Consider the following 27,792-nt stretch of genomic DNA (forward strand, 5'->3'; position numbering starts at 1 on the left):
TCGTTAGATCTTATTATTGTATTATATTCTTCTTATTGTGATGTTTCTAGGATCGAACCATATGTTCTTCCCGAAGACAAATTTCATCCTACAATAAATTTAAAAATTGATCTGCCCTTCCCAATCACCATTTGAATTCAACAGATGAAGATGGTGTTTTAGTTTGCGGTGCTGAAATCCTCTTCAATATATAAGCGACTTAATAATCGATCGACATTTCATATTATCGTTTTACATCTCAGAAGTGGGATAGCTACCCGGAAATATATATATTTCTGTGCACGCCAGCGATTTTCACAATTATTTTAGGTAGGATTGTCCTGACCAGCTCCATAATGGGAATCACTAAATAGGAGATGACAAAAGCTCTGCAGCGGAGTTGAGATGCCGCAGTCTGCCACAGTCGGGCAAATTTGCCGACTGTACGCTTTCTTGGTCACCGCCACACGAGACACTGAAGAATCAGCGCTGTAGTCGCCTGCCGCCAAACTTTGTGAAACTCCACCGGCTGTACAACAGGCCACACTTTCTGCATCTAAGACCTCCGCTATCGCATCTGCCGCTGCAGTACCCGCTGCTGCTGTGCCCGCCGCTGCAGTACTCGCTGCTGCTGTACCCGCAGCTTCCATATCCGCCGCTTCCAGGCCTGCCGCTGCAGTACCCGCTGCTGCCGTGCCCGCCGCTGAAGTACCCGCTGCTGCTGTACCCGCTGCTGCTGTGGCCTCCGCTGCCGTACCCGCTGCTGCTGTACCCGCCGCTTCTAGGCCTGCCGCTGCAGTACCCGCCGCTCCCCGGCGCGCCGTACAGTCGCCCGATATTCGCACCACTATTACCTCCGGATTACCCCTGCTCGATGCCATGCAGGCCGCCATGCTTACTGCTGCCTCGCTTGCCGCACCCGTCACTGACTCTGACGTTCCCTTGGCCACTGACCAATGGGAAGACATGCCTACCGTAGTGCCCTCCGGAATACGGATTCCGCTCGTACTTTGGTTGAACTGAAGCCTCTCCTGAACGCTACGAGCGCTCCCGTGTACATTCTGCCGCCATTAAGCAAAGTGTCAGTGTAAAGGTTCATCCAAAGCCAACTGCCTCTACGTCCGTAAACAGATCTTCAGGCCCTGGCACGAGTGAGATATGACGTTTTAACTGAAACCGATCAGACCGCTGAATTCCTGTTTTAAGTGTGGCCAAGTGGGCCAGATTTATAAAAACTGCCCGTCTCTGATTGGAACTGCCGCCGACACCACTGCCGCCGCCAACACTACCGCCTCCACCGCCGCTGCTGATGATGTAGAAGTTAGTTTAAACCATTTACCACTGTGTTGCTTTTGTTTGTAATGAAGTGCAAGATAGAAAATTTATAAATATGTTCTCCCTCCTCGATTCGGGCAGCCCGAAGAGTTTTCTCCGTCAATCTGAAGTCCCCCTCAACTGCCTTCTTAGCCACAGTAGATTGTACTGCCGTGGTTTAGGAAATAGGCAACTTCTGTCACCGGGTCAAGTCCAGTATATTGTTCACTTCCTCACTACTGAGACAATACATACGTTTTAAGTTTTGCCGAACAAAGCAACCGAACTGCCGATGATTATAGGCATAGATCTCCTGTATAAAACTAATGTTAGACTTTGTAAACTTAAAGAAAAGAAATATGGAAAAGAATGTTTGTTTCTTATGAATAAACCTACTGAATGTATAAATACGAAACTCACTGCTGTTCTGAAGTCATTTGACATATTGAGAAAAGATATAGCGGTTCTACCGCATGATAAGAATAGGACTGAATTCTAGAAAATTCTGCTGTGCCTCCGGAAACACTGAACGATTCACTTAAGGCTATAAATGTCATTAAGTCCCTGGTGTCACTGAGTCAGAGTTTGATACAGAGCCCACTTGAAGAACGGATTCCACCATGTGAAAATGCATCCAGATTCAACCAAATATACTGCCTTTGTAACCACTGATGGCCAGTTTGAATATGTATGCGTACCCTTCGGACTCTGTAAGGGTCCTTCCGTGTTCGCTAGATTCGTTTATTTTGTCCTTACGAAATTTATAAACCGAGGTCAACTGGTGATATACTGGTCTCATCGCATGACTTTGAAACCCATCTTGAGGTACTGAAGGAAATACTGTATACGTTAAGAGTGAACAGGCTGTGCCTCAAGCTGGTCAAATGCCGTTTTGCGTATAGGGAACTAGAGTATTTGGGTTACTTAGCCAATTCTGCCGGTATCACGCCTTAACCAGCTCATCTTCAGGCGATACGGGATTTGCCCGTCCCAAGGAATAGCAAGGAATTAGAGCGCTGCTTACTCTTATTTTCGTACTTCCGCCGATTTGTACCTGGCTTCGCCAAGATTGCGTATCCGATGTTCCGACTGTTGAGAAAAGATACCCCTTATGTCTTCGAGGAGTGCCTCGATTCCTTTCGAACCCTGAAGTCAAAAATGATCGAATCCCCCGTGTTATCCATATACAACAGAGTTAAACTATAACGCTAGTTCAACTGGTTTTGAAGCAGTGCTCCTCCAAAAACAAACCGGCGGTGAACTTCACCCAGTGTTTTACTTCTCTAAGATAGCCACCGGCGGCGAATCAAAACTACATAGTTATGAACTAGAGACGTTAGCAATCGTATACGCTTTGAAACGCTTTGAAACGTACCTTAAGTTCATCCCGTTCAAAATCGTTACGGATTATAATTCGCTGGCGTTGACACTGAGACCCTGAGGGGACATTCCGCTAAAATTTTTCGCTGGGCCCTGCTGTTAGAAAATTACAACTACACGATTGTACACCGCTCTGGGGTTAGTATGCCCCATGCCGATGCTCTGAGCCGAATAGAAACTGCCGCATACGTTGACGATTCAAACCTCGACTTCCAACTGCAGTTAACTCAGAACCGTGACCCTAAGATTGTCAAACACCGAGATGATTTAGAGAAACATGAAATAGCAGATTTTGAACTGCGTGACGGAGTAGTGTACCGCCTGTTCCCAACGGGTGTACCCCAACTGTATGTCCCTTCCGAAATGATAAATCATGTCATCCGAGTAGTGCATGAAAAGCTTGGCCATATGGCCACGGAGAAGTGTTGTACACAAATCAAGAAGTACTGCTGGTTTCCGTGTATAAAGTCTTACGTCAACAATTATATTAAAAACTGCCTCAAGTGTATTTACTATTCCGCTTCCGCTCAAGACAACCGTGTCACGCTACACAGTATTCCGAAAGTGCCCCTTCCGTTTGATACCATTCATATTGATCATCTAGGTCCCCTTCCGTCCATACGCTCTAAGAAAAAGTATCTTCTGGTTGTCATTGACGCTTTCACAGAATTCGTGAAGCTGTACCCTGCTGCCACTACTAATTCGCATGAAGTATGTCAGACGTTAAAATCTCAGTATTTCGCGAATTACAGTAGACCCCGCCGAATTATCAGCGACCGAGGTTCATGCTTTACCTCTTCCGAATTTGCAGAATTTCTGAAGTCCAACAATATGACCGTGTCTTGGGCCCTATGCTAAGTAAACTGACGGAACCCGTGGACCACGCGGATTGGGTACAACAACTGCCGAACATAGAATTGGCATTGAACAACTCCGTTCACTCCACCAAAAAAATTCGCCGCTTCCGCACTCCTGTTCGGGATCGAACAACGAGACGCTGTAGTAGATGAACTAACCGAACGGTTGGGGGAGAGGACGGCTGATGTCGATGCCACAAAGATAGACGAGTTATGTTAAGAATTATCGTTGTGTTCGATTAAGTTTAAATATCTACACATCGCTGTCAGTAATTTTAAATATCGATTGTTAGTATTAAGTCAGTATGTGGAAAATATCGAGATGTGGCCTAAGGCCACACTGGAAGTGACCTTCTCTTTCTTCCGGTGACGCTTGAACGAGCTAGACGGTGCGCCGATAAAATTAATATATATATTTAAGCGACTTAATAATCGATCGGCATTTCTTATTAGCGTTTTACAAATGCTTTTATTACTTGTTTCTATATTCCACCATTGTCAGACATTGTGGTCTATTTAAATCATTTAAAGGCAATTCAGTTTGTCCTGCTTTAGCATGGTCACTAACGGATGAATCTACCATGTTGCTGCCCTCTATGTCACATGGCTCTATTAATAGCCTTATCCGCTTATCCTTATCTCAAGTCAATCCAAATTCTAATGGAAAATCGTTAGATCTTATTATTGTATTGGATTCTTCTTATTGTGATGTTTCTAGGATCGAACCATATGTTCTTCCCGAAGACAAATTTCATCCTACAATAAATTTAAAAATTGATATATATTTCTGTGCACGCCAGCGATTTTCACAATTATTTTAGGTAGGATTGTCCTGACCAGCTCCATAATGGGAATCACTAAATAGGAGATGACAAAAGCTCTGCAGCGGAGTTGAGATGCCGCAGTCTGCCACAGTCGGGCAAATTTGCCGACTGTACGCTTTCTTGGTCACCGCCACACGAGACACTGAAGAATCAGCGCTGTAGTCGCCTGCCGCCAAACTTTGTGAAACTCCACCGGCTGTACCGCAGGCCACACTTTCTGCATCTAAGACCTCCGCTATCGCATCTGCCGCTGCAGTACCCGCTGCTGCTGTGCCCGCCGCAAGATAGAAAATTTATAAATATGTTCTCCCTCCTCGATTCGGGCAGCCCGAAGAGTTTTCTCCGTCAATCTGAAGTCCCCCTCAACTGCCTTCTTAGCCACAGTAGATTGTACTGCCGTGGTTTAGGAAATAGGCAACTTCTGTCACCGGGTCAAGTCCAGTATATTGTTCACTTCCTCACTACTGAGACAATACATACGTTTTAAGTTTTGCCGAACAAAGCAACCGAACTGCCGATGATTATAGGCATAGATCTCCTGTATAAAACTAATGTTAGACTTTGTAAACTTAAAGAAAAGAAATATGGAAAAGAATGTTTGTTTCTTATGAATAAACCTACTGAATGTATAAATACGAAACTCACTGCTGTTCTGAAGTCATTTGACATATTGAGAAAAGATATAGCGGTTCTACCGCATGATAAGAATAGGACTGAATTCTAGAAAATTCTGCTGTGCCTCCGGAAACACTGAACGATTCACTTAAGGCTATAAATGTCATTAAGTCCCTGGTGTCACTGAGTCAGAGTTTGATACAGAGCCCACTTGAAGAACGGATTCCACCATGTGAAAATGCATCCAGATTCAACCAAATATACTGCCTTTGTAACCACTGATGGCCAGTTTGAATATGTATGCGTACCCTTCGGACTCTGTAAGGGTCCTTCCGTGTTCGCTAGATTCGTTTATTTTGTCCTTACGAAATTTATAAACCGAGGTCAACTGGTGATATACTGGTCTCATCGCATGACTTTGAAACCCATCTTGAGGTACTGAAGGAAATACTGTATACGTTAAGAGTGAACAGGCTGTGCCTCAAGCTGGTCAAATGCCGTTTTGCGTATAGGGAACTAGAGTATTTGGGTTACTTAGCCAATTCTGCCGGTATCACGCCTTAACCAGCTCATCTTCAGGCGATACGGGATTTGCCCGTCCCAAGGAATAGCAAGGAATTAGAGCGCTGCTTACTCTTATTTTCGTACTTCCGCCGATTTGTACCTGGCTTCGCCAAGATTGCGTATCCGATGTTCCGACTGTTGAGAAAAGATACCCCTTATGTCTTCGAGGAGTGCCTCGATTCCTTTCGAACCCTGAAGTCAAAAATGATCGAATCCCCCGTGTTATCCATATACAACAGAGTTAAACTATAACGCTAGTTCAACTGGTTTTGAAGCAGTGCTCCTCCAAAAACAAACCGGCGGTGAACTTCACCCAGTGTTTTACTTCTCTAAGATAGCCACCGGCGGCGAATCAAAACTACATAGTTATGAACTAGAGACGTTAGCAATCGTATACGCTTTGAAACGCTTTGAAACGTACCTTAAGTTCATCCCGTTCAAAATCGTTACGGATTATAATTCGCTGGCGTTGACACTGAGACCCTAAGGGGACATTCCGCTAAAATTTTTCGCTGGGCCCTGCTGTTAGAAAATTACAACTACACGATTGTACACCGCTCTGGGGTTAGTATGCCCCATGCCGATGCTCTGAGCCGAATAGAAACTGCCGCATACGTTGACGATTCAAACCTCGACTTCCAACTGCAGTTAACTCAGAACCGTGACCCTAAGATTGTCAAACACCGAGATGATTTAGAGAAACATGAAATAGCAGATTTTGAACTGCGTGACGGAGTAGTGTACCGCCTGTTCCCAACGGGTGTACCCCAACTGTATGTCCCTTCCGAAATGATAAATCATGTCATCCGAGTAGTGCATGAAAAGCTTGGCCATATGGCCACGGAGAAGTGTTGTACACAAATCAAGAAGTACTGCTGGTTTCCGTGTATAAAGTCTTACGTCAACAATTATATTAAAAACTGCCTCAAGTGTATTTACTATTCCGCTTCCGCTCAAGACAACCGTGTCACGCTACACAGTATTCCGAAAGTGCCCCTTCCGTTTGATACCATTCATATTGATCATCTAGGTCCCCTTCCGTCCATACGCTCTAAGAAAAAGTATCTTCTGGTTGTCATTGACGCTTTCACAGAATTCGTGAAGCTGTACCCTGCTGCCACTACTAATTCGCGTGAAGTATGTCAGACGTTAAAATCTCAGTATTTCGCGAATTACAGTAGACCCCGCCGAATTATCAGCGACCGAGGTTCATGCTTTACCTCTTCCGAATTTGCAGAATTTCTGAAGTCCAACAATATGACCGTGTCTTGGGCCCTATGCTAAGTAAACTGACGGAACCCGTGGACCACGCGGATTGGGTACAACAACTGCCGAACATAGAATTGGCATTGAACAACTCCGTTCACTCCACCAAAAAAATTCGCCGCTTCCGCACTCCTGTTCGGGATCGAACAACGAGACGCTGTAGTAGATGAACTAACCGAACGGTTGGGGGAGAGGACGGCTGATGTCGATGCCACAAAGATAGACGAGTTATGTTAAGAATTATCGTTGTGTTCGATTAAGTTTAAATATCTACACATCGCTGTCAGTAATTTTAAATATCGATTGTTAGTATTAAGTCAGTATGTGGAAAATATCGAGATGTGGCCTAAGGCCACACTGGAAGTGACCTTCTCTTTCTTCCGGTGACGCTTGAACGAGCTAGACGGTGCGCCGATAAAATTAATATATATATTTAAGCGACTTAATAATCGATCGGCATTTCTTATTAGCGTTTTACAAATGCTTTTATTACTTGTTTCTATATTCCACCATTGTCAGACATTGTGGTCTATTTAAATCATTTAAAGGCAATTCAGTTTGTCTACTCTTTAGTTTCCAGTCAAGACATGCTCATAGTTAAAGGTGATTTTAATTTACCTGCTTTAGCATGGTCACTAACGGATGAATCTACCATGTTGCTGCCCTCTATGTCACATGGCTCTATTAATAGCCTTATCCGCTTATCCTTATCTCAAGTCAATCCAAATTCTAATGGAAAATCGTTAGATCTTATTATTGTATTGGATTCTTCTTATTGTGATGTTTCTAGGATCGAACCATATGTTCTTCCCGAAGACAAATTTCATCCTACAATAAATTTAAAAATTGATATATATTTCTGTGCACGCCAGCGATTTTCACAATTATTTTAGGTAGGATTGTCCTGACCAGCTCCATAATGGGAATCACTAAATAGGAGATGACAAAAGCTCTGCAGCGGAGTTGAGATGCCGCAGTCTGCCACAGTCGGGCAAATTTGCCGACTGTACGCTTTCTTGGTCACCGCCACACGAGACACTGAAGAATCAGCGCTGTAGTCGCCTGCCGCCAAACTTTGTGAAACTCCACCGGCTGTACCGCAGGCCACACTTTCTGCATCTAAGACCTCCGCTATCGCATCTGCCGCTGCAGTACCCGCTGCTGCTGTGCCCGCCGCTGCAGTACTCGCTGCTGCTGTACCCGCAGCTTCCATATCCGCCGCTTCCAGGCCTGCCGCTGCAGTACCCGCTGCTGCCGTGCCCGCCGCTGAAGTACCCGCTGATGCTGTACCCGCTGCTGCTGTGCCCTCCGCTGCCGTACCCGCTGCTGCTGTACCCGCCGCTTCTAGGCCTGCCGCTGCAGTACCTGCCGCTCCCCGGCGCGCCGTACAGTCGCCCGATATTCGCACCACTATTACCTCCGGATTACCCCTGCTCGATGCCATGCAGGCCGCCATGCTTACTGCTGCCTCGCTTGCCGCACCCGTCACTGACTCTGACGTTCCCTTGGCCACTGACCAATGGGAAGACATGCCTACCGTAGTGCCCTCCGGAATACGGATTCCGCTCGTACTTTGGTTGAACTGAAGCCTCTCCTGAACGCTACGAGCGCTCCCGTGTACATTCTGCCGCCATTAAGCAAAGTGTCAGTGTAAAGGTTCATCCAACGCCAACTGCCTCTACGTCCGTAAACAGATCTTCAGGCCCTGGCACGAGTGAGATATGACGTTTTAACTGAAACCGATCAGACCGCTGAATTCCTGTTTTAAGTGTGGCCAAGTGGGCCAGATTTATAAAAACTGCCCGTCTCTGATTGGAACTGCCGCCGACACCACTGCCGCCGCCAACACTACCGCCTCCGCCGCCGCTGCCGATGATGTAGAAGTTAGTTTAAACCATTTACCACTGTGTTGCTTTTGTTTGTAATGAAGTGCAAGATAGAAAATTTATAAATATGTTCTCCCTCCTCGATTCGGGCAGCCCGAAGAGTTTTCTCCGTCAATCTGAAGTCCCCCTCAACTGCCTTCTTAGCCACAGTAGATTGTACTGCCGTGGTTTAGGAAATAGGCAACTTCTGTCACCGGGTCAAGTCCAGTATATTGTTCACTTCCTCACTACTGAGACAATACATACGTTTTAAGTTATGCCGAACAAAGCAACCGAACTGCCGATGATTATAGGCATAGATCTCCTGTATAAAACTAATGTTAGACTTTGTAAACTTAAAGAAAAGAAATATGGAAAAGAATGTTTGTTTCTTATGAATAAACCTACTGAATGTATAAATACGAAACTCACTGCTGTTCTGAAGTCATTTGACATATTGAGAAAAGGTATAGCGGTTCTACCGCATGCTAAGAATAGGACTGAATTCTAGAAAATTCTGCTGTGCCTCCGGAAACACTGAACGATTCACTTAAGGCTATAAATGTCATTAAGTCCCTGGTGTCACTGAGTCAGAGTTTGATACAGAGCCCACTTGAAGAACGGATTCCACCATGTGAAAATGCATCCAGATTCAACCAAATATACTGCCTTTGTAACCACTGATGGCCAGTTTGAATATGTATGCGTACCCTTCGGACTCTGTAAGGGTCCTTCCGTGTTCGCTAGATTCGTTTATTTTGTCCTTACGAAATTTATAAACCGAGGTCAACTGGTGATATACTGGTCTCATCGCATGACTTTGAAACCCATCTTGAGGTACTGAAGGAAATACTGTATACGTTAAGAGTGAACAGGCTGTGCCTCAAGCTGGTCAAATGCCGTTTTGCGTATAGGGAACTAGAGTATTTGGGTTACTTAGCCAATTCTGCCGGTATCACGCCTTAACCAGCTCATCTTCAGGCGATACGGGATTTGCCCGTCCCAAGGAATAGCAAGGAATTAGAGCGCTGCTTACTCTTATTTTTGTACTTCCGCCGATTTGTACCTGGCTTCGCCAAGATTGCGTATCCGATGTTCCGACTGTTGAGAAAAGATACCCCTTATGTCTTCGAGGAGTGCCTCGATTCCTTCCGAACCCTGAAGTCAAAAATGATCGAATCCCCCGTGTTATCCATATACAACAGAGTTAAACTATAACGCTAGTTCAACTGGTTTTGAAGCAGTGCTCCTCCAAAAACAAACCGGCGGTGAACTTCACCCAGTGTTTTACTTCTCTAAGATAGCCTCCGGCGGCGAATCAAAACTACATAGTTATGAACTAGAGACGTTAGCAATCGTATACGCTTTGAAACGCTTTGAAACGTACCTTAAGTTCATCCCGTTCAAAATCGCTGGCGTTGACACTGAGACCCTGAGGGGACATTCCGCTAAAATTTTTCGCTGGGCCCTGCTGTTAGAAAATTACAACTACACGATTGTACACCGCTCTGGGGTTAGTATGCCCCATGCCGATGCTCTGAGCCGAATAGAAACTGCCGCATACGTTGACGATTCAAACCTCGACTTCCAACTGCAGTTAACTCAGAACCGTGACCCTAAGATTGTCAAACACCGAGATGATTTAGAGAAACATGAAATAGCAGATTTCGAACTGCGTGACGGAGTAGTGTACCGCCTGTTCCCGACGGGTGTACCCCAACTGTATGTCCCTTCCGAAATGATAAATCATGTCATCCGAGTAGTGCATGAAAAGCTTGGCCATATGGCCACGGAGAAGTGTTGTACACAAATCAAGAAGTACTGCTGGTTTCCGTGTATAAAGTCTTACGTCAACAATTATATTAAAAACTGCCTCAAGTGTATTTACTATTCCGCTTCCGCTCAAGACAACCGTGTCACGCTACACAGTATTCCGAAAGTGCCCCTTCCGTTTGATACCATTTATATTGATCATCTAGGTCCCCTTCCGTCCATACGCTCTAAGAAAAAGTATCTTCTGGTTGTCATTGACGCTTTCACAGAATTCGTGAAGCTGTACCCTGCTGCCACTACTAATTCGCGTGAAGTATGTCAGACGTTAAAATCTCAGTATTTCGCGAATTACAGTAGACCCCGCCGAATTATCAGCGACCGAGGTTCATGCTTTACCTCTTCCGAATTTGCAGAATTTCTGAAGTCCAACAATATGACCGTGTCTGAGTAAACTGACGGAACCCGTGGACCACGCGGATTGGGTACAACAACTGCCGAACATAGAATTGGCATTGAACAACTCCGTTCACTCCACCAAAAAAATTCGCCGCTTCCGCACTCCTGTTCGGGATCGAACAACGAGACGCTGTAGTAGATGAACTAACCGAACGGTTGGGGGAGAGGACGGCTGATGTCGATGCTCCAAAGATAGACGAGTTATGTTAAGAATTATCGTTGTGTTCGATTAAGTTTAAATATCTACACATCGCTGTCAGTAATTTTAAATATCGATTGTTAGTATTAAGTCAGTATGTGGAAAATATCGAGATGTGGCCTAAGGCCACACTGGAAGTGACCTTCTCTTTCTTCCGGTGACGCTTGAACGAGCTAGACGGTGCGCCGATAAAATTAATATATATATTTAAGCGACTTAATAATCGATCGGCGTTTCTTATTAACGTTTTACAAATGCTTTTATTACTTGTTTCTATATTCCACCATTGTCAGACATTGTGGTCTATTTAAATCATTTAAAGGCAATTCAGTTTGTCTCCTCTTTAGTTTCCAGTCAAGACATGCTCATAGTTAAAGGTGATTTTAATTTACCTGCTTTAGCATGGTCACTAACGGATGAATCTATCATGTTGCTGCCCTCTATGTCACATGGCTCTATTAATAGCCTTATCCGCTTATCCTTATCTCAAGTAAATCCAAATTCTAATGGAAAATCGTTAGATCTTATTATTGTATTGGATTCTTCTTATTGTGATGTTTCTAGGATCGAACCATATGTTCTTCCCGAAGACAAATTTCATCCTACAATAAATTTAAAAATTGATCTGCCCTTTCCAATCACCATTTGAATTCAACAGATGAAGATGGTGTTTTAGTTTGCGGTGCTGAAATCCTCTTCAATATATAAGCGACTTAATAATCGATCGACATTTCTTATTATCGTTTTACATCTCAGAAGTGGGATAGCTACCCGGAAATATATATATTTCTGTGCACGCCAGCGATTTTCATAATTATTTTAGGTAGGATTGTCCTGACCAGCTCCATAATGGGAATCACTAAATAGGAGATGACAAAACCTCTGCAGCGGAGTTGAGATGCCGCAGTCAGCCACAGTCGGGCAAATTTGCCGACTGTACGCTTTCTTGGTCACCGCCACACGAGACACTGAAGAATCAGCGCTGTAGTCGCCTGCCGCCAAACTTTGTGAAACTCCACCGGCTGTACCGCAGGCCACACTTTCTGCATCTAAGACCTCCGCTATCGCATCTGCCGCTGCAGTACCCGCTGCTGCTGTGCCCGCCGCTGCAGTACTCGCTGCTGCTGTACCCGCAGCTTCCATATCCGCCGCTTCCAGGCCTGCCGCTGCAGTACCCGCTGCTGCCGTGCCCGCCGCTGAAGTACCCGCTGATGCTGTACCCGCTGCTGCTGTGCCCTCCGCTGCCGTACCCGCTGCTGCTGTACCCGCCGCTTCTAGGCCTGCCGCTGCAGTACCCGCCGCTCCCCGGCGCGCCGTACAGTCGCCCGATATTCGCACCACTATTACCTCCGGATTACCCCTGCTCGATGCCATGCAGGCCGCCATGCTTACTGCTGCCTCGCTTGCCGCACCCGTCACTGACTCTGACGTTCCCTTGGCCACTGACCAATGGGAAGACATGCCTACCGTAGTGCCCTCCGGAATACGGATTCCGCTCGTACTTTGGTTGAACTGAAGCCTCTCCTGAACGCTACGAGCGCTCCCGTGTACATTCTGCCGCCATTAAGCAAAGTGTCAGTGTAAAGGTTCATCCAACGCCAACTGCCTCTACGTCCGTAAACAGATCTTCAGGCCCTGGCACGAGTGAGATATGACGTTTTAACTGAAACCGATCAGACCGCTGAATTCCTGTTTTAAGTGTGGCCAAGTGGGCCAGATTTATAAAAACTGCCCGTCTCTGATTGGAACTGCCGCCGACACCACTGCCGCCGCCAACACTACCGCCTCCGCCGCCGCTGCCGATGATGTAGAAGTTAGTTTAAACCATTTACCACTGTGTTGCTTTTGTTTGTAATGAAGTGCAAGATAGAAAATTTATAAATATGTTCTCCCTCCTCGATTCGGGCAGCCCGAAGAGTTTTCTCCGTCAATCTGAAGTCCCCCTCAACTGCCTTCTTAGCCACAGTAGATTGTACTGCCGTGGTTTAGGAAATAGGCAACTTCTGTCACCGGGTCAAGTCCAGTATATTGTTCACTTCCTCACTACTGAGACAATACATACGTTTTAAGTTATGCCGAACAAAGCAACCGAACTGCCGATGATTATAGGCATAGATCTCCTGTATAAAACTAATGTTAGACTTTGTAAACTTAAAGAAAAGAAATATGGAAAAGAATGTTTGTTTCTTATGAATACACCTACTGAATGTATAAATACGAAACTCACTGCTGTTCTGAAGTCATTTGACATATTGAGAAAAGATATAGCGGTTCTACCGCATGATAAGAATAGGACTGAATTCTAGAAAATTCTGCTGTGCCTCCGGAAACACTGAACGATTCACTTAAGGCTATAAATGTCATTAAGTCCCTGGTGTCACTGAGTCAGAGTTTGATACAGAGCCCACTTGAAGAACGGATTCCACCATGTGAAAATGCATCCAGATTCAACCAAATATACTGCCTTTGTAACCACTGATGGCCAGTTTGAATATGTATGCGTACCCTTCGGACTCTGTAAGGGTCCTTCCGTGTTCGCTAGATTCGTTTATTTTGTCCTTACGAAATTTATAAACCGAGGTCAACTGGTGATATACTGGTCTCATCGCATGACTTTGAAACCCATCTTGAGGTACTGAAGGAAATACTGTATACGTTAAGAGTGAACAGGCTGTGCCTCAAGCTGGCCAAATGCCGTTTTGCGTATAGGGAACTAGAGTATTTGGGTTACTTAGCCAATTCTGTCGGTATCACGCCTTAACCAGCTCATCTTCAGGCGATACGGGATTTGCCCGTCCCAAGGAATAGCAAGGAATTAGAGCGCTGCTTACTCTTATTTTCGTACTTCCGCCGATTTATACCTGGCTTCGCCAAGATTGCGTATCCGATGTTCCGACTGTTGAGAAAAGATACCCCTTATGTCTTCGAGGAGTGCCTCGATTCCTTTCGAACCCTGAAGTCAAAAATGATCGAATCCCCCGTGTTATCCATATACAACAGAGTTAAACTATAACGCTAGTTCAACTGGTTTTGAAGCAGTGCTCCTCCAAAAACAAACCGGCGGTGAACTTCACCCAGTGTTTTACTTCTCTAAGATAGCCTCCGGCGGCGAATCAAAACTACATAGTTATGAACTAGAGACGTTAGCAATCGTATACGCTTTGAAACGCTTTGAAACGTACCTTAAGTTCATCCCGTTCAAAATCGTTACGGATTATAATTCGCTGGCGTTGACACTGAGACCCTGAGGGGACATTCCGCTAAAATTTTTCGCTGGGCCCTGCTGTTAGAAAATTACAACTACACGATTGTACACCGCTCTGGGGTTAGTATGCCCCATGCCGATGCTCTGAGCCGAATAGAAACTGCCGCATACGTTGACGATTCAAACCTCGACTTCCAACTGCAGTTAACTCAGAACCGTGACCCTAAGATTGTCAAACACCGAGATGATTTAGAGAAACATGAAATAGCAGATTTCGAACTGCGTGACGGAGTAGTGTACCGCCTGTTCCCGACGGGTGTACCCCAACTGTATGTCCCTTCCGAAATGATAAATCATGTCATCCGAGTAGTGCATGAAAAGCTTGGCCATATGGCCACGGAGAAGTGTTGTACACAAATTAGGAAGTACTGCTGGTTTCCGTGTATAAAGTCTTACGTCAACAATTATATTAAAAACTGCCTCAAGTGTATTTACTATTCCGCTTCCGCTCAAGACAACCGTGTCACGCTACACAGTATTCCGAAAGTGCCCCTTCCGTTTGATACCATTCATATTGATCATCTAGGTCCCCTTCCGTCCATACGCTCTAAGAAAAAGTATCTTCTGGTTGTCATTGACGCTTTCACAGAATTCGTGAAGCTGTACCCTGCTGCCACTACTAATTCGCGTGAAGTATGTCAGACGTTAAAATCTCAGTATTTCGCGAATTACAGTAGACCCCGCCGAATTATCAGCGACCGAGGTTCATGCTTTACCTCTTCCGAATTTGCAGAATTTCTGAAGTCCAACAATATGACCGTGTTTTGGGCCCTATGCTAAGTAAACTGACGGAACCCGTGGACCACACGGATTGGGTACAACAACTGCCGAACATAGAATTGGCATTGAACAACTCCGTTCACTCCACCAAAAAAATTCGCCGCTTCCGCACTCCTGTTCGGGATCGAACAACGAGACGCTGTAGTAGATGAACTAACCGAACGGTTGGGGGAGAGGACGGCTGATGTCGATGCCCCAAAGATAGACGAGTTATGTTAAGAATTATCGTTGTGTTCGATTAAGTTTAAATATCTACACATCGCTGTCAGTAATTTTAAATATCGATTGTTAGTATTAAGTCAGTATGTGGAAAATATCGAGATGTGGCCTAAGGCCACACTGGAAGTGACCTTCTCTTTCTTCCGGTGACGCTTGAACGAGCTAGACGGTGCGCCGATAAAATTAATATATATATTTAAGCGACTTAATAATCGATCGGCGTTTCTTATTAACGTTTTACAAATGCTTTTATTACTTGTTTCTATATTCCACCATTGTCAGACATTGTGGTCTATTTAAATCATTTAAAGGCAATTCAGTTTGTCTCCTCTTTAGTTTCCAGTCAAGACATGCTCATAGTTAAAGGTGATTTTAATTTACCTGCTTTAGCATGGTCACTAACGGATGAATCTACCATGTTGCTGCCCTCTATGTCACATGGCTCTATTAATAGCCTTATCCGCTTATCCTTATCTCAAGTAAATCCAAATTCTAATGGAAAATCGTTAGATCTTATTATTGTATTGGATTCTTCTTATTGTGATGTTTCTAGGATCGAACCATATGTTCTTCCCGAAGACAAATTTCATCCTACAATAAATTTAAAAATTGATCTGCCCTTTCCAATCACCATTTGAATTCAACAGATGAAGATGGTGTTTTAGTTTGCGGTGCTGAAATCCTCTTCAATATATAAGCGACTTAATAATCGATCGACATTTCTTATTATCGTTTTACATCTCAGAAGTGGGATAGCTACCCGGAAATATATATATTTCTGTGCACGCCAGCGATTTTCACAATTATTTTAGGTAGGATTGTCCTGACCAGCTCCATAATGGGAATCACTAAATAGGAGATGACAAAACCTCTGCAGCGGAGTTGAGATGCCGCAGTCAGCCACAGTCGGGCAAATTTGCCGACTGTACGCTTTCTTGGTCACCGCCACACGAGACACTGAAGAATCAGCGCTGTAGTCGCCTGCCGCCAAACTTTGTGAAACTCCACCGGCTGTACCGCAGGCCACACTTTCTGCATCTAAGACCTCCGCTATCGCATCTGCCGCTGCAGTACCCGCTGCTGCTGTGCCCGCCGCTTCTAGGCCTGCCGCTGCAGTACCCGCCGCTCCCCGGCGCGCCGTACAGTCGCCCGATATTCGCACCACTATTACCTCCGGATTACCCCTGCTCGATGCCATGCAGGCCGCCATGCTTACTGCTGCCTCGCTTGCCGCACCCGTCACTGACTCTGACGTTCCCTTGGCCACTGACCAATGGGAAGACATGCCTACCGTAGTGCCCTCCGGAATACGGATTCCGCTCGTACTTTGGTTGAACTGAAGCCTCTCCTGAACGCTACGAGCGCTCCCGTGTACATTCTGCCGCCATTAAGCAAAGTGTCAGTGTAAAGGTTCATCCAACGCCAACTGCCTCTACGTCCGTAAACAGATCTTCAGGCCCTGGCACGAGTGAGATATGACGTTTTAACTGAAACCGATCAGACCGCTGAATTCCTGTTTTAAGTGTGGCCAAGTGGGCCAGATTTATAAAAACTGCCCGTCTCTGATTGGAACTGCCGCCGACACCACTGCCGCCGCCAACACTACCGCCTCCGCCGCCGCTGCCGATGATGTAGAAGTTAGTTTAAACCATTTACCACTGTGTTGCTTTTGTTTGTAATGAAGTGCAAGATAGAAAATTTATAAATATGTTCTCCCTCCTCGATTCGGGCAGCCCGAAGAGTTTTCTCCGTCAATCTGAAGTCCCCCTCAACTGCCTTCTTAGCCACAGTAGATTGTACTGCCGTGGTTTAGGAAATAGGCAACTTCTGTCACCGGGTCAAGTCCAGTATATTGTTCACTTCCTCACTACTGAGACAATACATACGTTTTAAGTTATGCCGAACAAAGCAACCGAACTGCCGATGATTATAGGCATAGATCTCCTGTATAAAACTAATGTTAGACTTTGTAAACTTAAAGAAAAGAAATATGGAAAAGAATGTTTGTTTCTTATGAATACACCTACTGAATGTATAAATACGAAACTCACTGCTGTTCTGAAGTCATTTGACATATTGAGAAAAGATATAGCGGTTCTACCGCATGATAAGAATAGGACTGAATTCTAGAAAATTCTGCTGTGCCTCCGGAAACACTGAACGATTCACTTAAGGCTATAAATGTCATTAAGTCCCTGGTGTCACTGAGTCAGAGTTTGATACAGAGCCCACTTGAAGAACGGATTCCACCATGTGAAAATGCATCCAGATTCAACCAAATATACTGCCTTTGTAACCACTGATGGCCAGTTTGAATATGTATGCGTACCCTTCGGACTCTGTAAGGGTCCTTCCGTGTTCGCTAGATTCGTTTATTTTGTCCTTACGAAATTTATAAACCGAGGTCAACTGGTGATATACTGGTCTCATCGCATGACTTTGAAACCCATCTTGAGGTACTGAAGGAAATACTGTATACGTTAAGAGTGAACAGGCTGTGCCTCAAGCTGGCCAAATGCCGTTTTGCGTATAGGGAACTAGAGTATTTGGGTTACTTAGCCAATTCTGTCGGTATCACGCCTTAACCAGCTCATCTTCAGGCGATACGGGATTTGCCCGTCCCAAGGAATAGCAAGGAATTAGAGCGCTGCTTACTCTTATTTTCGTACTTCCGCCGATTTATACCTGGCTTCGCCAAGATTGCGTATCCGATGTTCCGACTGTTGAGAAAAGATACCCCTTATGTCTTCGAGGAGTGCCTCGATTCCTTTCGAACCCTGAAGTCAAAAATGATCGAATCCCCCGTGTTATCCATATACAACAGAGTTAAACTATAACGCTAGTTCAACTGGTTTTGAAGCAGTGCTCCTCCAAAAACAAACCGGCGGTGAACTTCACCCAGTGTTTTACTTCTCTAAGATAGCCTCCGGCGGCGAATCAAAACTACATAGTTATGAACTAGAGACGTTAGCAATCGTATACGCTTTGAAACGTACCTTAAGTTCATCCCGTTCAAAATCGTTACGGATTATAATTCGCTGGCGTTGACACTGAGACCCTGAGGGGACATTCCGCTAAAATTTTTCGCTGGGCCCTGCTGTTAGAAAATTACAACTACACGATTGTACACCGCTCTGGGGTTAGTATGCCCCATGCCGATGCTCTGAGCCGAATAGAAACTGCCGCATACGTTGACGATTCAAACCTCGACTTCCAACTGCAGTTAACTCAGAACCGTGACCCTAAGATTGTCAAACACCGAGATGATTTAGAGAAACATGAAATAGCAGATTTCGAACTGCGTGACGGAGTAGTGTACCGCCTGTTCCCGACGGGTGTACCCCAACTGTATGTCCCTTCCGAAATGATAAATCATGTCATCCGAGTAGTGCATGAAAAGCTTGGCCATATGGCCACGGAGAAGTGTTGTACACAAATCAAGAAGTACTGCTGGTTTCCGTGTATAAAGTCTTACGTCAACAATTATATTAAAAACTGCCTCAAGTGTATTTACTATTCCGCTTCCGCTCAAGACAACCGTGTCACGCTACACAGTATTCCGAAAGTGTCCCTTCCGTTTGATACCATTCATATTGATCATCTAGGTCCCCTTCCGTCCATACGCTCTAAGAAAAAGTATCTTCTGGTTGTCATTGACGCTTTCACAGAATTCGTGAAGCTGTACCCTGCTGCCACTACTAATTCGCGTGAAGTATGTCAGACGTTAAAATCTCAGTATTTCGCGAATTACAGTAGACCCCGCCGAATTATCAGCGACCGAGGTTCATGCTTTACCTCTTCCGAATTTGCAGAATTTCTGAAGTCCAACAATATGACCGTGTTTTGGGCCCTATGCTAAGTAAACTGACGGAACCCGTGGACCACAAGGATTGGGTACAACAACTGCCGAACATAGAATTGGCATTGAACAACTCCGTTCACTCCACCAAAAAAATTCGCCGCTTCCGCACTCCTGTTCGGGATCGAACAACGAGACGCTGTAGTAGATGAACTAACCGAACGGTTGGGGGAGAGGACGGCTGATGTCGATGCCACAAAGATAGACGAGTTATGTTAAGAATTATCGTTGTGTTCGATTAAGTTTAAATATCTACACATCGCTGTCAGTAATTTTAAATATCGATTGTTAGTATTAAGTCAGTATGTGGAAAATATCGAGATGTGGCCTAAGGCCACACTGGAAGTGACCTTCTCTTTCTTCCGGTGACGCTTGAACGAGCTAGACGGTGCGCCGATAAAATAAATATATATATTTAAGCGACTTAATAATCGATCGACATTTCTTATTATCGTTTTACATCTCAGAAGTGGGATAGCTACCCGGAAATATATATATTTCTGTGCACGCCAGCGATTTTCACAATTATTTTAGGTAGGATTGTCCTGACCAGCTCCATAATGGGAATCACTAAATAGGAGATGACAAAACCTCTGCAGCGGAGTTGAGATGCCGCAGTCAGCCACAGTCGGGCAAATTTGCCGCCGCTTCCAGGCCTGCCGCTGCAGTACTCGCTGCTGCCGTGCCCGCCGCTGACGTACCCGCTGCTGCTGTACCCGCCGCGTCTAGGCCTGCCGCTGCCCTGCCCGCCGTACAGTGGCCCGCTATTCGCACCACGATTACCTCCGGATTACCCTTGCTCGATGCCATGCAGGCCGCCATGCATACTGCTGCCTCGCTTGCCGCACCCGTTACTTACTCTGACGTTCCCTTGGCCATTGACCAATGGGAAGACATGCCTACCGTAGTGCCCTCCGGAATACGGATTCCGCTCGTACTTTGGTTGTACTGAAGCCTCTCCTGAACGCTACGAGCGCTCCCGTGTACATTCTGCCGCCATTAAGCAAAGTGTCAGTGTAAAGGTTCATCCAACGCCCACTGCCTCTACGTTCGTAAACAGATCTTCAGGCCCTGGCACGAGTGAGATCCGACGTTTTAACTGCTCGGGATGGGGGCATTATATGCCGATGATGTAGAAGTTAGTTTAAACCATTTACCACTGTGTTGCTTTTGTTTGTAATGAAGTGCAAGATAGAAAATTTATAAATATGTTCTCCCTCCTCGATTCGGGCAGCCCGAAGAGTTTTCTCCGTCAATCTGAAGTCCCCCTCAACTGCCTTCTTAGCCACAGTAGATTGTACTGCCGTGGTTTAGGAAATAGGCAACTTCTGTCACCGGGTCAAGTCCAGTATATTGTTCACTTCCTCACTACTGAGACAATACATACGTTTTAAGTTATGCCGAACAAAGCAACCGAACTGCCGATGATTATAGGCATAGATCTCCTGTATAAAACTAATGTTAGACTTTGTAAACTTAAAGAAAAGAAATATGGAAAAGAATGTTTGTTTCTTATGAATACACCTACTGAATGTATAAATACGAAACTCACTGCTGTTCTGAAGTCATTTGACATATTGAGAAAAGATATAGCGGTTCTACCGCATGATAAGAATAGGATTGAATTCTAGAAAATTCTGCTGTGCCTCCGGAAACATTGAATGATTCACTTAAGGCTATAAATGCCATTAAGTCCCTGGTGTCAATGAGTCAGAGTTTGATACAGAGCCCACTTGAAGAACGGATTCCACCATGTGAAAATGCATCCAGATTCAATCAAATATACTGCCTTTGTAACCACTGATGGCCAGTTTGAATATGTATGCGTACCCTTCGGACTCTGTAAGGGCCCTTCCGTGTTCGCTAGATTCGTTTATTTTGTCCTGTCGAAATTTATAAACCGAGGTCAACTGGTGATATACTGGTTTCATCGCATGACTTTGAAACCCATCTTGAGGTACTGAAGGAAATACTGTATACGTTAAGAGTGAACAGGCTTTGCCTCAAGCTGGCCAAATGCCGTTTTGCGTATAGGGAACTAGAGTATTTGGGTTACTTAGCCAATTCTGCCGGTATCACGCCTTAACCAGCTCATCTTCAGGCGATACGGGATTTGCCCGTCCCAAGGAATAGCAAGGAATTAGAGCGCTGCTTACTCTTATTTTCGTACTTCCGCCGATTTGTACCTGGCTTCGCCAAGATTGCGTATCCGATGTTCCGACTGTTGAGAAAAGATACCCCTTACGTCTTCGAGGAGTGCCTCGATTCCTTTCGAACCCTGAAGTCAAAAGTGATCGAGTCCCCCGTGTTATCCATATACAACAGAGTTACACTATGACGCTAGTTCAACTGGTTTTGAAGCAGTGCTCCTCCAAAAACAAACCGGCGGTGAACTTCACCCAGTGTTTTACTTCTCCAAGACAGCCTCCGGCGCCGAATCAAAACTACATAGTTATGAACTAGAGACGTTAGCAATCGTATACGCTTTGAAACGCTTTGAAACAAACCTTAAGTTCATCCCGTTCAAAATCGTTACGGATTATAATTCTCTGGCGTTGACACTGAGAAACGGGGGACATTCCGCTAAAATTTTTCGATGGGCCCTGCTGTTAGAAAATTACAACTACACGATTGTACACCGCTCGGGGGTTAGTATGCCCCATGCCGATGCTCTGAGCCGAATAGAAACTACCGCATACGTTGACAATTCAAACCTCGACTTCCAACTGCAGTTAACTCAGAACCGTGACCCTGAGATTGTCAAACTCCGAGATGATTTAGAGAAACATGAAATAGCAGATTTCGAACTGCGTGACGGAGTAGTGTACCGCCTGTTCCCGACGGGTGTACCACAACTGTATGTCCTTTCCGAAATGATAATTCATGTCATCCGAGTAGTGCGTGAAAAGCTTGACCATATGGCCACGGAGAAGTGTTATACACAAATCAAGAAGTACTGCTGGTTTCCGTGTATGAAGTCTTACGTCAACAATTATATTAAAAACTGCCTCAAGTGTATTTACTATTCCGCTTCCGTTCAAGACAACCGTGTCACGCTACACAGTATTCCGAAAGTGCCCCTTCCGTTTGATACCATTCATATTGATCATCTAGGTCCCCTTCCGTCCATATGCTCTAAGAAAAAGTATCTTCTGGTTGTCATTGACGCTTTCACAGAATTCGTGAAGCTGTACCCTGCTGCCACTACTAATTCGCGTGAAGTATGTCAGACGTTAAAATCTCAGTATTTCGCGAATTACAGTAGACCCCGCCGAATTATCAGCGACCGAGGTTCATGCTTTACCTCTTCCGAATTTGCAGAATTTCTGAAGTCCAATAATATAATTCAATTGCAAAATGCCACTGCCTCACCCCGGGCCAAGTCGAGATGGTTAACCATGTCTTGGGCCCTATGCTAAGTAAACTGACGGATCCCGTGGACCACGCGGATTGGGTACAACAAATGCCGAACATAGAATTGGCATTGAACAACTCCGTTCACTCCACCAAAAAAATTCGCCGCTTCCGCACTCCTGTTCGGGATCGAACAACGAGGTGCTGTAGTAGATGAACTAACCGAACGGTTGGGGGAGAGGACGGCTGATGTCGATGCCCCAAAGATAGACGAGTTATGTTAAGAATTATCGTTGTGTTCGATTAAGTTTAAATATCTACACATATATCGCTGGAAGTGACCTTCTCTTTCTTCCGGTGACGCTTGAACGAGCTAGACGCACCAGCTGCCGATATAATAAATATATATATATACATATAAGCGACTTAATAATCGATCGGCATTTCTTATTAGCGTTTTACAAATGCTTTTATTACTTGTTTCTATATTCCACCAATGTCAGACATTGTGGTCTATTTAAATCATTTAGAGGCAATTCAGTTTGTCTCCTCATTAGTTTCCAGTCAAAACATGCTCATAGTTAAAGGTGATTTTAATTTACCTGCTTTAGCATGGTCACTAACGGATGAATCTACCATGTTGCTGCCATCTATGTCACATTGTTCTATTAATAGCCTTATCCGCTTATCCTTATCTCAAGTCAATCCAAATTCTAATGGAAAATCGTTAGATCTTATTTTTGTATTGGATTCTTCTTATTGTGATGTTTCTAGGATCGAACCATTTGTTCTTCCCGAAGACAAATTTCATCCTACAATAAATTTAAAAATTGATCTGCCCTTCCCAATCACCATTACTTGGTTTAAATGAGGTACCTCTAACTGGGTGCTTTCGTAAGACTGACTTTGCTATACCGATTGGTCTTATTTGTACAATTGTAAAGATATGAACTCAGCTGTTCATCTTTTCTGATACTCTGAATACACTCTTTCATATTCGTGTGCCTCTTGGTAGGCAGGAGCGGCTTAACAATCCTTCCTGGTTTACTCGAGAGTTGTTCAATTCGAAAAATGTCAAGACTCGATATTATAAGAAGTTTCAAAAAACACTTCGTACATCAGATTACGCTCTGTAAACAATCGCTCTTTCGTTAGAAAATAACGTTATTTTATGTATTATTGATTAATGAAATGATGGATTAATATTAATGTATGTATGTTTAAAAAAAATGTTATTTTTATGTCTGGCCAGACATGGTCTTGGTCAGACGCTGTGTCAGCATATTTATGTTTATATGGAATTCGTCACATCGACGTTGCAGCTGCAAAGATTGTTCTAAGACTTAGTGCGAAGGCAGTTTGTTAACTTATATACTTTTAATTAAATGAATAAGTCATGGTAGATGAATCCACAAAAAATTTTTATTATCCTTTTTTATACCATGCACCCATAGGGTGAAATGGTATATTAAAGTCGCCAAAATGTATGTAACAGGCAGAAGGAAGCTTCTCCGACCCTATAAAGTATATATATTCTTGATCAGGATGAACAGCCGAGTCGATCTAGCCATGTCCGTCTGTCCGTCCGTCCGTCTGTATGAACACGCAGATCTCGGAGACTATAAGAGCTAGAGCCACCAAATTTGGTATGTATACTCGTGTAGTATGCACATGTTCAGAGTTAATTGGAATTTCGGCCACGCCCCCTTACGCCCCCAGGAATCACATAAAACTATTTTTCGTAAAAAGTATAACAGCTAGAGACATCAAATTTAGTTTGTATACCCGTTTAGTTAGCGCGCAGAAACTGGCTATTTAAAAATTTTGCCACGCCCACATCCGCCCCCGCAAATTAAACAAAACTGATTTTCTTAAAAAGTATAACAGCTAGAGACATAAAATTTGGTATATATACTCGCTAAGTTGTTGCGCAGATATTCAGTGTTCAAAATTTTTGCCACGCCCCTTTCCGCCCCTAGAACTTACATACAAAAGATTTACCTGAAAACTACAGCAGCTAGAGATATGAAATTTGGTATAGATATTCGTTTAGTTAGCGCGCAGAAAGTAACAGTTCAAAATTTTTGCCACGCCCCCTTCCGCCCCCTGAATTTACATAAAACTGTTTTTGTTAAATAGTGTAACAGCTAGAGACATCAAATTTGGTATATATACTTGCTAAGTTGGTGGGCAGATATTCAGTGTTCAAAATTTTTTCCACGCCCCTTTCCGCCCCTAGAACTTACATAAAACAGATTTACCTGAAAACTACAGCAGCTAGAGATATGAAATTTGGTATAAATAATCCTCCTTAATACTATTACATTTAGAGACATGAAATTCGGTACAAATAACCATTTATTAAGCGCACAGACATTAATTGTTCAAAATGTTTGACACGCCTCTTTACGCCTTTAGAATTCAAACAAAACTAATTTTCTTAAAAACTACATATAACACTCAAGCCAATCGAAATACATTTGGCGCACTGATACTTGCGATAAAATTTTAAAAACATACCAAACTTTATTGAAATCGGACGAAAAGTAGAAAAATAAACAGCAAATTAATGGTATTTTGCAAGATGAGCCATAAGGCAGGAACGGCCGTTGGCCTGTGGCGGCGCTAAAGTGCTTGTGTGCTTGAAAGAGTTATATGTAAACAGTACACAAGTTACCGCTATCAATTCATGTTCCAATTTCTCAATAAACAAAAAACAAAACAAAACAACAACGGTTAAAGTAGGTTTTTAACACATTTATTAAAATTCATTTAAGTAATAATTACGTTATTTCCTATTTCCCATTTAAAACAATATAGATATGTTACTTATTCTAAATTTGTATAAACTTAAAAAAAATAATATATGCATAGCCCTTCATAAATTATTCAAAATCTTTAACGCTGGCACAAATTCCCGTATGATAACTATAAATGGTTTCAAAAGTACGCGCACTAACCCTACTACCAGAAATATTCGAAAATGCCCAATCAATATGGGTATTTCCATTGGTTGTGGATTCATTTAAATCTAAGAGAGAAGTATAGTTGAAATTATTTACAAGAAAATCATAAATATTTCTACCACAGCCTGAGAGGCATTGAAGATTAATATTAAAATCTCCGAAAATTAAAGAACTGTTCCCTAATACATTTGAATTTTCCTGAACAAGTCTCTCAAACTCAACTTTAAATCTTGACAAAGGATATGTTGGACTTCTATAAACAACCAAAATACCTAAAGCGCTATATTTCATAAGAGCAAATTCAAAAACAGGGGCGGTTAAGCTATTCGATCTAGCATAGAATCGACCACTAGAGCAAAGACTAGTATTCTGCAATAAATCATTTCTAATAAATATAAGAATACCTCTTTTAGGTCGAACACCGCTGGCTAATGAAGGGCAATCAAGTCGCACTGCTGTAGAGTAACCCGGAATTTCGAAAGCTTCATTGTCAAACGTGGAAGTCTCTACAAAACACAGTATTGATGACTGGAGCATCAGTTGATTAGAAGATACATCCCGAATATGACAGTGCAAATTTTCCGTATTATGGAAGAAAACATTAAAATTGGAGCTATCAAATAGTGGATCAAAATGTGTACGAAGTGCCTTTTCAGTACGTAACTTTTGTAGTTCTGTCTCAGCTAATGAACCTTGTCCAGATCTTGCGGGAATAAATTGACCTACAAAAAAAAGGCCTGCGGCACTAGTTGCCCTGCTACATGCAACATATAATGCTTCACGTTGCATTCCTGAACTGGTGTGGACCACAACTCTGTCATATGTAGCACCTTGACTTTTATGAATAGTTATAGCTTCTGCAGCTATAACCGGAAATTGTTTTCTATCTATAGTGACTTGCTCATTGGATCTAAATTGAAAACTTTTTACTGTTTTCTGAATTGGGGTCCAGGAATTTTGTGCACGATGGCGAAGTTTAGCTCGAGCATTCACTCCTACACTGTCATCTAAAAATTTTATCCAAAGAATTAAAGGAATATTGGATGCGTTGAAATCTATACCCATTAGGGTCCCTGTGGCTCCATTTACGAGACCATCTGCCGTGTCTACATTGACAGTCATCATATACTTGGCAGTGGTTTTTAAAATAAGACGACTACACATTGAGTATCAGAAGTTTTAAAACCCTTGACATCTTCTAAATACTTGTTTCTAGCTGTTTCATTGAAATGAGCAGCTTTAATAAAGTCTACAGCATCAGAAATATATTCCTCAGTGGGAATAGAAGATAATTTTGCCCTGTTGTAAAAATCTGTATCCCTATTACTGAGAAATAGATGAATTGCTTCATCTGGAACTTGACAAGCGTCTAAAATTCTACTCCTAAACAAATCAATATCTATGGGGGCGGATGCCATGTTATTCAATGCTAAAGCAAAAGGTTGATCGTCGCGCTGTCGCATAATCTCTGTGAGTTCAAAAAACTTAAAATGTTCCCACAAAGAAGGACCAACAAGGATGCTATAAGGGTCGTGAGATGAAGAAGTGGACTGAAAAATCCAACGGTCACCTACAGGGCGTAATTGTCTGAGATCGCCGAACACGATTACAGAAATGCCCCCAAAAGGAGAATCTCGATTATGAAAAATCTGCTTGAGGCGAGAATCTAAATAAGAAAACATTTTAGCACCCACCATAGATATCTCATCAATAATTATAAGTTTTAGATCTATGAACCTAGTTCGAAGAGTATTCAGTAGATCAGAACTTAAATCCCTAAACGCAGACCCAGACTGGTTAATGGGAAGAGAAAACATGGAATGTAGTGTAGAACCTCCAATTCCAAAAGCAGCTTTTCCTGTTGGAGCGCACAAAAGAATCTTAACAGTCCTACGATTATACTCTACAGAAAGCGACTGAAAAATTGCAGAAATAAGCCTACTTTTGCCAACACCTGCACCGCCACCTACAAACTCATGAAAAATTTCATTGTTCTTCACATTGCACTATGGGCGATTAGTTGATTTTGGCGGCATAAAGTCCACACATAGAGCTAGGCGCTTAATTTTTAAGTGTTACTAATATTTTAGTTTAATTTCGGATTTTTTTTTAGTCAATTTGACCACGCCTTTATTTTCCGCCCCTTTATAACCCCGGCACCTGTACAAAAATTTAAATTTTTATTATAAAGCAAAGCATAAAAATAGAAAAAATAATATTTTACCATGTTTTAACAATATTCCAAACTCAAAAAATC

General features: G+C 43.5%; 3 protein-coding genes across 3 annotated transcripts; all 3 read right to left on the reverse strand.

The window, feature by feature from the left end:
• Positions 1 to 305: 305 nt before the first annotated feature.
• Positions 306 to 947, reverse strand: LOC137580189 (antifreeze protein Maxi-like). The gene has a single exon (XM_068294106.1). It carries the CDS (start codon positions 945 to 947, stop codon positions 306 to 308), a length of 642 nt encoding a protein of 213 aa, XP_068150207.1.
• A 6,741-nt stretch (positions 948 to 7,688) lies between these two features.
• On the reverse strand, positions 7,689 to 10,108 carry LOC137580190 (prophage side tail fiber protein homolog StfR-like). Its single transcript, XM_068294108.1, has 4 exons — positions 10,052 to 10,108; positions 9,731 to 9,822; positions 8,482 to 8,665; positions 7,689 to 8,423 (listed from the first exon to the last, which is right to left on the reverse strand). The coding sequence occupies exons 1-4, from the start codon at positions 10,106 to 10,108 to the stop codon at positions 7,689 to 7,691; spliced, it is 1,068 nt and encodes a 355-aa protein (XP_068150209.1).
• A 1,803-nt stretch (positions 10,109 to 11,911) lies between these two features.
• Positions 11,912 to 12,553, reverse strand: LOC137580191 (antifreeze protein Maxi-like). Its single transcript, XM_068294109.1, has one exon. The coding sequence runs from the start codon at positions 12,551 to 12,553 to the stop codon at positions 11,912 to 11,914; it is 642 nt and encodes a 213-aa protein (XP_068150210.1).
• Positions 12,554 to 27,792: the final 15,239 nt, after the last annotated feature.

Source organism: Drosophila tropicalis, unplaced genomic scaffold (genome assembly GCF_018151085.1).
Source record: "Drosophila tropicalis isolate 14030-0801.00 unplaced genomic scaffold, ASM1815108v1 contig_830, whole genome shotgun sequence".
NCBI lineage: Eukaryota > Metazoa > Arthropoda > Insecta > Diptera > Drosophilidae > Drosophila > Drosophila tropicalis.